The sequence below is a fragment of the Glandiceps talaboti genome, chromosome 2 (genome assembly GCF_964340395.1).
Source record: "Glandiceps talaboti chromosome 2, keGlaTala1.1, whole genome shotgun sequence".
In the NCBI taxonomy this organism is placed as follows: Eukaryota; Metazoa; Hemichordata; class Enteropneusta; family Spengelidae; genus Glandiceps; species Glandiceps talaboti.
Window position 1 is genome coordinate 933,819 of NC_135550.1, and position 12,788 is coordinate 946,606.

Genomic DNA, 12,788 nt, shown 5'->3' on the forward strand with positions numbered 1-12,788 from the left:
CTTTACTCTCCTACATCCATCAATGGATGCTCAGGTACTACTTTATATAAATACAAGTGAATCAGTATTTCTCTCTCTCTCTCTCTCTCTCTCTCTGACGTCACTCATGAATTTGTAATTATTGTTTGGATTCAGACGCTATTTATACATGTCGCCAAACACCTAGTTAGAGAAATTAATATCTTTTATTGCAATAGCTCACATGGGTGTCAAGACAGTAGGTACACTAATGTCGTATGTCTGGAGATGTCGTTCTTGAGTTTAAGTTTAGTGTCCTTTGTTTTATTTTCGTGACGCTCATAATTATGTATTATCTCTCCTGGCTCTGGCTTTGGAGTGAGGCCTTGAGGCTTTGCTAAACAAAATATATATTCCAGTTATACAACATACATTGCCTCGTATGCAGTTTATCTATTTACTGCAATACTGGCTGATCTTAAATTTTGATATGATGAAGATCCGGACCCGTTTCTCAACGTGGCCAATTGGTACTGGCTAGCCCCTTGCCTGCTAAGCGAGTTTACCCAATGTAAAGCTAGCGGGTTCCTCGTATAAATACTTATTTACCCAGAGAAGAACTTCTTCACGATTCTACTGATGTGGGAGTCAAGCGAGTGCCGACAGAGAAATTATTTAAGATGTCAAGGGAAAAGAACTTTCCCAGTCTAGGAATAAGACCGACGACGATACCACGTCCAATAGAGGATTTGTAACCATGAAAGTCTTCAAAATACCAAGTTTGAAACCATGACAAGCAAACAACATGCCGAGCTGTGTAGACGACTGACGATGAAGTTGAAATTCGGAAACCCGACTGTTATCCAAGAAGAACTGCAAGAAGAGAAGACAAAACTTGAGGAAAGTAACAACGAAATCAAAGAACAGAGCATGAACTATTTTATACGAAAACTGAACTATTCTATAACACACTGTTCATGTGCTGATGAGTATAAATTAGTCTCACAATCAAAATCAGTTTCAGTTTCCAGGCCAATCTGAGATTAGTCTCATACAGAGTCTCAAATTCATTGTCATATAGGAAAGTACTCAAACAAGAAATAGTGCATGCATTAGACTACAGGAAATGGCTCTATTTCACAATTTCTCACCCTTTATAACTTTTATTTGGAGAAAACAATAACCAGAACTTTCAGAGTAGGTCAAATGATGAATATGTGACTTGTAGAAAGATGTTAGCCCTTTTTTAACAGTCTGTAGAAATTACATTTTATGTTCCGTGAGTGTGATGTGAGACCATTACCCACAGTCTCAATGGTACTATAGCTTGTTTGACTATTTAATTTGGTTGTCATGATTTTCCAATTTGAGGCTGAATCTGAGGCTCTATGTGAGACTAGCCAAGACAAGCCTCAGATTAGACTGGAAACTTGACACAAACCTATATACATTTTGTTATGAGTCACCATTTTGGGGGTTGCTCAGTGAGGGCAATATTTTTGCTAACTCCTCTCACAGACAGTGGAATTGATCAATGAAATTTTCCATGTTGGTCCATTCTTCGGGGAACGCTCGCTATATGACTACGTATTTTCGATTTATGGAAGCAGAAATCAACTAATTCTTACCTTGGCGAGTATCACTCATTGATCAAACTTGCCGCCATGTTGAATACACAATGGACGCTGGGAGCACAGGACTTCCATGTTCATAGCTATGTAGATTTTATCCGCAACTAACCTCCTTGTACAAGGTACTATGCAGAATTTCCTTGTAACTTGTATTTTTGTACTCCTTACTGGGCCTTTAACTAATATTTGAATAATTGAATAACATAGAATAATTGTCAGTAATAGTCAAAGTAAATGCAAGCGGTCCGGTAATAATTTTGCTTAGCAACATTTATAAGTGCAAACTATCCATTGTAGAATACTTTAAGTTTATCCACCTGGTTCTATACTTCTAGATTCTTTATTTACCCGATGTAATCTGAGCTTACTTTATTTAGTACTTGTCAAACAGTGAATGGTAAGGTATATCATATGATTTTGTTTTGTTTTTCCGACACAATGGAGTGGAGTAAGCTTTTGACAGCTCTCTTGACTAGTTGCATCAAGACAATTTTATCATCAAATGTAAACATCAAGATTGAGTCAGATTATATTTTCATGAGAACAAAATATACATTTGTTTTGCAATAATATAATAAAAGGGATGCAACATCACTTACAATGTACATTTTACTTCACTAAAAATCCGTTATAAGTAAATCTTTCAGCTAAAATGAGACAGAAACCTACATTATTTGAATATATTTTTATCCTGTGTATACATGATGTGCGTGCATGTATATGAGTAAAACTCTACAAGCAGACATCATCTTGAGCTATAACTTCAGTCAAGCAAGGCGTAGCAAGCTGAACTTGTTACAAAAAATAGCGCCAATGGCGTTGCACCACAACTGTACAGTTTTTAAAAAATGCTTATCCACATGCTGGTCCATGCTGACTATAGGTGTTCATTTGCTGAATGACTATCCAGTTGCCTATCCAACCATGTTGCTATCTTTGCAATATACGTGATCATTTGACTGTTGCTATGGGCGTGGTCTTGTTGCTAGGCACATTTGCATACATTTTTTGAATGTTTATTCATTTTTCTATTAATCCATTTTGTTATCTTTGCAATATATGTGATCATTTGAATTGAATTGAATTGAATTGAATTGAGATTTATTCCCCACAAGAAATAAATATACAGAAAACAAATAAATGATAACATCCAAAAGGAAAACGATTTCAAGTTGTGGGTTAGAGACTAGAACATAGTTTTCGGAAAACTAATCGAGTCTAGTCACTCAATTTCAAAAGCATCAAATTGCATATCACAAACAAATATGATGACTGTAGTTGCTCAAATTAACTCATTACACAGTCAGAAAACAACTAACAACAATTGTTTACATTAATAATAAAACAGATAAACACACTACGGTGATAGGATAGTTCCATGACAACCGATTAAAACATCATGAAAACGCAAATAACTAATAATCGTAATAATGTACATAGAATCCAGTGCTTATATTTTGATTTATACCTAGCCCTCTTCGCGAACTGTCCGCTTTGGCGTGATAAATTGCTTGTGTTTTGTTTTACCAATAGGTCTTTCATATTGCCTCTATTCGAAGACAGACGTGTTGAATAGTATTCTTGTTTAGCCTTCCTAAGAATACTTATGACGATGTTCCTGTACTTTCTGTAATGGATATGCAAGTCTTCATTAAAATTACTTATGATCAACTTCTTGAAAAGTTTGTTTTGTCCTAATTGCCTTTTTAATTCCGATAGTCATCCATGCCTTATCCTATCTTTTTTTTGCTCTTCTTTCTACGATTTAAAGGGGCATGGATTTCACAGATGTCAAGAAAATTTGAGATGAAATTTTGTAGCGCTGCTTGGACATCGTCACAAGTTAACACCTGGACCTATGTTTCAGCTTTCAGATCGGTTTTGAATGCCTGCGCATGGAATGCAGAAAAGTCCCTAAAATATGCATGATCTGCAGCCTGTTGTGTCTGAATTGAATGAGAACATGCAAATATAGTCTGGGATATTAATCATAATTGTACCCGAATCAATTTGGCCATTTGACACGTTTGTATATATAGTATCGATAGTTGTGTTTGAGATTTTCTTCTTATTTTTCATGATACAGTCACGATCTTTTCTATGGGTGAACTTGATGATGATTGGTCTTGGTCGCCGTACCTGTCTTTGCCCCGTTATGTCTAAGTTGTTCCTCTCCATGGTGAATTTCCGCCCAATCCTGTGTGTAACTTTGATGTCATTTGCAGTTATGCCTGGTTTTATTTTCTGCAAAACCTTGATCGCGACGTCGTCAGTATTTTCGTCGACTTCCAACGATTCGGGATATCATGCAGTTCGATGTTCTCTCTGCGACTGTAAGCTCGTTTACTCTTTTGTTTAGGTCTTGATTATTTCGACTTATTTTTTCGTTTTCACACAGTCAGTCACAGTCTAACAGATAAGAAAATATATGATGACAAACTCGGAGACTGATCCAAAGAAAGTTACAACACTTGTAACATGTTGCACCAACATTTATTCTGTTACCATACAGGTATTATGTGATGGGTTCGTGTATCATGTTAACAATTTAATGTGTTTAGGTTGAATGTGTCTGTCTGTGTTGGGTGTCAACTTGCATACATGAACGACTATTCCCAAACAATATGCTTGTTACCATAGCAACGGTCATGTTTTGAGTTAAATCCCACTTTTTCTTCCTGTAATCCAGCAATGGAACACTGAACAGTCACCTAAAGTTTTACAGGGTGGCTTTAAGCTGAAAATAAGTAATACGGCTTATATACATTGAACTCTTTCTTTGAATAACGGAAATATATGATGGTATACCTGGAGACTAACACAAATAATGCTACAACACATTTTGCAACATGATGAAGAAATACTGAAACGAATATTGATTGGTACAGACTAGAATACTATGTATTGTTGTTAAGATCGAGTGTGTCTATGTTTTATTATCAATAAGATGTTTTCTACACACATATATTATTAGTATCCACAAAACATGTTTCCATAACAACTGCCAGTAAGTTAGTAAATTTTCACATCGATGTTCCTTACATGTCACGTGACACAATAGAACCCAGACAATTTTCTAAGTTTGTGATCAAGTACAATCTGAAAAAATCAGGGTCACCATAAATCAAACTCTTCGTTAAAGTCTAAGGAATGATGTAATGCATGATGATAGACTTAACCCTTTGAACCCCAAGCCCCTGAGAGGGTATGATATAGGTGTTGGTACCATGTTACATAACACCTGGTGTCAAAACTGACCAAGGATGACCCAAGAAAACTATATATTTATGGAATCTACATATATCATAATTTCCAAAAATATGCAAATTTCTGTCATGTGACCTCATTATATATTCAAAATGGCCGCCAAAACAGTAAAGTTATGAAATATTTTTCACATTTTTAAAATTTGTATTGATGAGAGTACAAAATTCTCAGTTTTTTATAGCATTTTAGCCCTAAATGTTACCAGCCTGTGGAATGATATAGAAATAATACATAATATGTAAAGATTTATGTATGAAATTTTGATTTCCACCCTGGTAAACATGTGGTAACTCTTTATTTTTGCATGCAATTCAAGGAGTGGAAGTACCATATTGCAGGATTGATGATCTGATGATCCATATATTTTTGAACTAGTTATAAAAAAAGCATCCCAAAAAATGCAAATATTGGTCATGTGACCTCATTATATATTCAAAATGGCCACCTTTACAATAAAATTATTGAATTCTCTGCCCATTTTTCAATTTATATGGGTAAAAGTATAATATTTTCAATTTGTTATTGCATTTTATCCCTCAATGTTACAAGGCTGTGGAATAATATTGAAATATTACATCATATGTAAAGATTTAGGAGCAAAACTCTAATTTTCACCCCATACAACATATGGCGAACATATAGTAACTTGGTACTCTTGAACTGAGGGTGACAGTGCCATATTACAGGATCATTTGAGTCTAAACTGACCATATTTGACCATACATAACCAAGTATTTTTGTAATTACCAAAAGATAGCGGTCCCAAAAATATGCAAATATCGGTCATGTGACCTCATTAAATATTCAAAATGGATGCCATTACAGTCAAGTTATTGAATTTTATATAAATTTTTCAATTTGTTTAAGTGAGAGTAAAATATTTTAAATTTTTTATTGTAATTTTAGCCCTCAATGTTGCAAGTCTGTGGAATAATATGAAAATATGACATCATATGTAAAGATTTGGGCCAAAAATCTTTGGTTTTAGTCATTATGTACTAGGCAAACATACAGTAATTTGATATGTTCGGCATACCATTCAACAAGTGAAATAGTCATATTACATGGGTGCCTGAGTCCAAACTGACCATGTTTTACCATACATAACCAAGTATTTTTGGATACATCCAAAGACAGTGGTCCCAAAAATACGCAAATTTTGGTCATGTGACCTCATTAAATATTCAAAATGGCTGCCATTACAATCAGGTTATTGAATATTTCACAAATTCTTCAATACGTATTGGTGAAACCTGAAACATTCTTCATTTTTCATTGCACTTTGTTGTTCAATGTCATAAGCATGCAGAATTATATGCAAATATTTTATAATATGTAAATATTTGGGCACGAAATCTTTGTTTTTAGTCATCATGTACAGGGTAAACATATGATATATCTGTGTGAATGATGCAAAAAATGTAAATACATGTATCATATTACAATACAAGCGTGCTTGAGTCCAAACTAGCCAAGTGTCTTCTGGTATAACCATATATTTGTGGAATCAAAATGCAACATGGATCCCAAAAATATGCAAATGTTTGTCTCATGACATCATTAAATATTCAAAATGGTCTTCAATACACAAATCATAGTTTTCTTGATATATTTTTTTCTATGTTTTGAAGGTGGACGTAAGACTTTTTTTACTTTTCATATCATTCTATTGCTCATTATTACATGGTTGTGCCTTAGCATGCAAATATACAACAACAAACAATATCTATAACATAAAAATGATCTTTAATATTCATCAAGTGCTGAATGTATGTGGTAAATCTGAAATGTCATCCCACAATTCAAAAAGGAGGAGTATCATATTACTAGGGCCCTAGGCCCCAGGCCCTCGGTCAAATGTGACTTCTCTTTGTCTAGTATTACTATACACTTTTCAACTCAGTGTGACACAGAGGACCCAAAAATAAATAATTTGGTCACATAACTTCACTGCTCTTTCAAAAATAGCTGACAGTCTCTAAAAAAAATTGACAGAATCTGTGATATTTTTCATTAGCATTGGTAATATAAGAAAAAAAATAAAAATGAGACACTAACACTCATGATAAGTCAGGTAGTAGATAAATGGCAAAGATATGGTAAATTGTCATTGCTACTTGTTACTAGTAGTGGCAGTGTACATGTACATGCAAAGTCAATTGAGAGTCCCCTAGTATGTCACTACATGTCATGTGTATTGTTGAACTTGATTTTGATATATGAAACATTTTCAGCATACTTCTAATGGTCCCAAACACCAATGGCAGCATCTCGTATAAAATATATGGATATTGTGATCTCAACAGTGCCACATGACATAATTGGCTATTCAAAATGACTGAAAATCTTAGGTAATCTGATATCAACAATATTTTCGGTTGTGTTCATCAGAAGTGTTGAGGATTGAACATATGATGGGCAACACATGTAACAATAAACTTACGTGAATTCAGAAAAAAAAAAAGTATTTTACAATGTATATGTACATGTGCTACTGTTGATCTCGTTGGCATGTATCACATTGTGGTATCTAAACTATCCAGATGCATACATAAACCTACATTGCTTCATTTGTGAACTACATGTAAAACTGTAAAACTAAGTTGATACAGGAAGATAACAAACAACAAGACACTAACAACATCTTGTATGATGCTCTCAAATAAACTAGTGATACAGCATACAAATGTAAGAATTTGAGCTACAAACAACTATACAACACTATTTGCAATATAAAAGTTATCAAAATAAGAAGAAAAAAATATGTAGATGATAAAATAAGGTACAAATCATAGACTAATATTGTCATGAACAGTTACACATGTGCATGCAGGTTTTTTTTTTTTTTACATTTTGAGAATATACATGTAATACCACTGTCAATGTTCATCCTTATTTCTTGAGTTTGTAAGGAGTTGTAGCTCACTGTTCAATCAAGTAATGCCTCTTCCTGGTACACTCTGTTGGGTATGAAAATTGTCCATACACAGCTCATCATCAGTATTGAGTAGACCCTTCGAAATATCAATTTCAATAGGTGCAGGCTTATCCCAGGTTTATTGTATTCTTTTCCTGAAATTCAATATTAACAAGAATGACAAAGTTTATTATTCTCAATATTTCTTTTGTATGTTGACTCTGGCTGATGTCGAAATTGCAAATCATACAATGCACTAACAACAAAACACTTGAACTGAAAATAAAAATTGCAACAAGGAAAAAATGAAAATAAGTTTCATTGTACAATGGAATGCCCACATGTTTGTATGCATGTCTACATTTTTCACAATTTTTCAACATTGCTAGAGTTCAAACATACTCTACAGAACAAGAAATGAACTATGTGTATCTTGCTATTATTTCAATGAAACATGTACATACATGTCTACCTCTGAGATACACTTCACACATAACATTACATAAGCAGATGACTTATCTGGATAGTTCAATAGTTTATGTAAATACTCATGAAATTCAGTTGAACACTTGTCAAGAAAAGTTACAATTTGTTTATATAATTTATTATACATTTACTTTGATCTGAACTGATTGATATGTGTAACCTGACTCGAACATACAAATGAAGTATCACAAAAAGTATTGCTTGTTTTGAGATAATAACCATGACATACTAAAAATCTGACACTCTAAAAAAAATGGAAATTAGAAATACATGGTCACCAAATTCTAGTAGTTTCAAAATTCATTTCTGTCTGTTTTGAACAGAGTACACGAAGTGACGAATACATTTCATTCATAATACAACACATGGAAAATTATTTACCTTGATTGTGTTGAAGTCTTCCAAAAGTGCTCCCAATGTTATCTGCTTGCCTTCAAGGGCAAAATGCTGCATACTATCTCTGTCACCTGGCATCAACACATGTCTGTGTTGACATCCCAAGTCCCGTTGCATTCTATGTATAGCATTCAGATTTGCGATGTCAAATATGTTGACATTGTTATCATTCAGATAATTACTTTACAACGAACAGTTTGTTTGATTGCCGTGCACCACACTGTACAACATTTTACCCACAACTCTCTCTGATTTGTAGTGTTGGACATCATCTCCTTGAAGTCAGACAAATCTCACCAGTGTATAGGGTTTTGTAAAAACATTTTTTCCATTTGGCAAGCGTAGAATTGCCACCGATGAGTTTCATCGGTTCTGGTATCAGTGATTTATTGTAGAAGGAGTAGCAATTTTAGGAATTTGCCAGCAGATTTTCTTGAAAGACATGAAGAATATTTGCGACGAAACTAAGGAAAATATATGCACCTGTTGTGACTTTGCCAAAGATATAGATTTATTTGAATAGGTATGACAAAAGAAATTTACATACTAAAACTCATCATACACACTGACTACCCAAGTTATTGACACTTTGACAGTGAAAAGTGTTTTACTCACAGCACATGCTTAATTTAGTTGTTAGTTCATTTTTATACAAAATTTAGAACTTTATTTTTGATTCCTAAGCGTTCTTTTGCTACATATTAATTGAAAATCAAACATGGACCGGCTCCCTGTAGCGTAGTGGTTAGCGCACAGGATTAGCAGTCGGGAGGTCACGGGTTCGAATCCCACTGGAAACAGGGGATTTTTCTGTGACCGACCCAGGTGAGTGTTCAACAGACTCGATGGGTAGACTTGTATCACTCAGCCGTGTCTCACTCACAAGACGAGTGCGAATTGGGGGAACTCCTGGAGTAATGACTCGAAAAGTCGGGGATGATTACTCACACAGGGCCCGCAGGTGCTATGTTTGCCGGGCCTGGGTGACTCTGCGATAGCCTGTGGACTGACTGCAGGGAAAGCCTTGACAGTTCCACAGCAACGTGATATAGAGCGTGCTACATAGCCCTGTCACATAGTCCCAAACCCGAATGGATCTCTGTAATAATAATAATAATAATAATAATAATTTATTCCCACGTACAAAAAAATGTGATACAGAACAGAACTAAATATCCTTATGTATATATATAAACGTGTTATTCGGGAAAAGGGTGTGGAAGTAGTTGTTACACAACTAATCGAGTCCTCCCCTCACAAAACATATGACACTCATCATTTAATTTTGCCCTGTTTCAATCAAGACTATTTAACGTGGTAGATGATACATGGAAATACACTGAAATTACAAAATAAATTAAACATGAGCTCTAGATCCCGAAACAACCAGACTGTAGACATTTTTTAAATTCCCGCTTAAACTCTGACCTGCATTGTATAGTCCTAATATGCACTGGTATTTTATTCCATAGTTTCGCACCTGCATATTTTATGCTGAATTGGCCCGACCTATGTTTTGTTCTTGGAATATTCAAATCGCTTCTCCTGCTTTGCCGTGTTGAATAAGAATGGCTAACTGTAGTGAAGTAATCGTGGAAGATGCTTGGTAGTCTTTTATGTAAAACATCATGGACAAACATCGCTAATTGTAGGCTGTGTTGTTGAAAAATGTTTAGAATACCGAGCTTTTGAAATAATGGTAGCATTTGTGTTTGTTAAATAAACACCATTGACAGTTTTTATGCCATGGTATGATGACACACTGAAAATGCAAATCGGAAACTTGATTGGTGAGCTCAAACATTCAGACAGATTGGTCAGTTTGTCCAGCCTGAGGGGATAGGGGATGGTCAGTATTTTTTCCATTGGGCCGACAAAAAGTCACTGACCCCCGTGAATAAAGTTTCATAACATCTGACAGTAAGCTGTAGAGGGAAGAGCTTTGAGACTGGGATATGTCCACCTCTTTTGTGTGTGTGTGTGTGTGGGGGGGGGGGGGGGGGGTTGTAGGGGGTCTCCCCCTAGAAGCCCCTGGAGGATTTTTACTCCTAAAGGCAATTTTTAGGCTATTCACAGACACTTTCAGACAATGATTTGCAAGCTTTACAAGACAGCTCTAACATGTAAAAAGCAACTACATAAGGTTGAAACATTTTTGAAATAAAGTTTCATAGCATCTTGACAGTAAGAGGTGGAAGAAAGAACTTTGATTTAAGACCGGGACATGTCTACCTCTTATGGGGGGGGGGGGGTCTAGGGGTCTCCCCCTAGAATCCATGGAGGATTTTTACTCTTAAAGCCAATTTTCAGGCTATTAACAGACACTTTCAGACAGTAATTTGCAAGCTTTACAAGACAGCTCTAACATGTAAGCATGGAAGTATTATACTTCCATGATGTATAAAAAAGCAACTATATATGGTTGAAACATTTTTTAAATAAAGTTTCATAGCATCTTGACAGTAAGAGGTGGAGGGAAGAACTTTGATTTGGGACTGGGACATGTCTACCTCTTATGGGGGTCCTAGGGATCTCCCCCTAGAAGCTTTGAAGTTTTTTACCAATTTTGGTGAATCTTATTGTTGGTTTAACGAATGAGTGGCCTCTGGGGTGATGGAGTCCAAGGGGTTTCCCCCGCCAGATCTGGAGTTTTTTGTTTCTATTATAGGCAATTTTTAGGTTATTCATAGCCTCTGAGGTAATATTGCCAAGCTTCGAAAAGCTAAAGTAAATATAACTTTTTAAATAAGTTTTCCATGTTATAAAAGTGGGCCTGTAACATTGGTATAGGGGCATTGATATTGCATGTATAGTAAAGTCACTGGTATGTTAGAGCACTTTAGGAGGTCATACCCAGTGTACAATAGAAACTTGAATTTGATTTGTGGTGTCGATACATGTAGTGTCCGAAATAGGAAGTATATATCATCCCTTCTGACAAATTCATACTGAAGAGACTAGAACAACTTAGATTAAGTTCTTTTATAAACTATCCAATAGTATGAAGGTTACCATTACAAAACCTTCAAGGTTAGTTCACTTTGCCCCAAAGTGCAAGATAAGTGAAGCACTGATTGTGAAACAGCCAAACATTTACATGGCATGTTCTGTAACTAGCGTGGTAGCTAGGTAATACATGTATATATATATCATAATATATGTATAATTTTATGTATAGTTATGTTTGAACCCTTACATGAAGTAATATTTTAAAAAAATTATGAAAGAAACAGACAAGAACAAATACATATATGTACCACAGGCCAACAAAACTGACTGGTCCCTGACGTGTTTGAAAATGTTTATCATGATCTGACAAGTGTCCTGGTTGGAGAGGTACTAGGAGGTTGAACAGTATACTCGAACTTGTACATCATTTCCCTGCCAAGACATTTTTTTCTAGCAGCAGTGGTCCATCTTTTTTTCCATAATCCACTCATATCCGGAATATTTTTTTCAAGCATCTCCATTTGGCATCTTTTTTTCCCGAAATCTTCCAAGCCCTCCCCAGGATATCAAATGGTCGACCCCTATGTATGTATGTAAGTATGTAAGGAATGTGTGCATGCACACTTGATAGCAAGCCACACTAAGAAGTCGAAATTGGTCAAAAGGAGGACATATAATTTGGCAAGGGTACTTCTGTCAATAAATGTCCTTGAATCATCAGGCATTATTCATGTCATGTAGTTGCACTTGAAGTTTTTCAATAATTTTTCATCAGCAAGTAATGAACCCTTGGTTGTGGTACAAGAATGCATTTTCATTATCCAAATTATTGAAGAAAAATTCTTTATAATTAGTTTGGTATACAACATATGAAGTTCAAAATGGAAACTTTACCCTCTTAAAATGTTTTCACTGGTAAAGCCAAGTTTTATTTAGACCATCGTAAAATAATGAATTGAACTACAATATCACATATCATCATGCTTTTAACGCATTATAAGTCAGGTCATTTATCTGATTTGAGGTAGTGTTTTGTCAACATGTGCATTACAAGCATTTGTCAACAGCATACAGTTTTGACAAGGCTCTTAAAAGTTTAGGTGCCACTGCCATACACACACATATATATCTAGGAATTTTTGAAAACATAATGTTTCCTTAGAAAAGCGATGTTGTCCATTTGG

The 12,788-nt window shown here is 35.1% G+C and overlaps 1 protein-coding gene across 1 annotated transcript in view; it reads right to left on the reverse strand.

The window, feature by feature from the left end:
• Positions 1–709: 709 nt before the first annotated feature.
• The window catches only part of LOC144453450 (uncharacterized), a 38,777-nt gene continuing 26,698 nt past the window's right edge, over positions 710–12,788 (reverse strand). Inside the window, exons 4-5 of the mRNA XM_078144752.1 lie at positions 1,587–1,768; positions 710–831 (exon numbers count right to left, since the gene is read on the reverse strand). Coding sequence (XP_078000878.1) covers positions 1,602–1,768 — 167 coding nt within the window. The 3' untranslated portion in view covers positions 710–831; positions 1,587–1,601. The remainder of the gene's footprint in view (positions 832–1,586; positions 1,769–12,788) is intronic.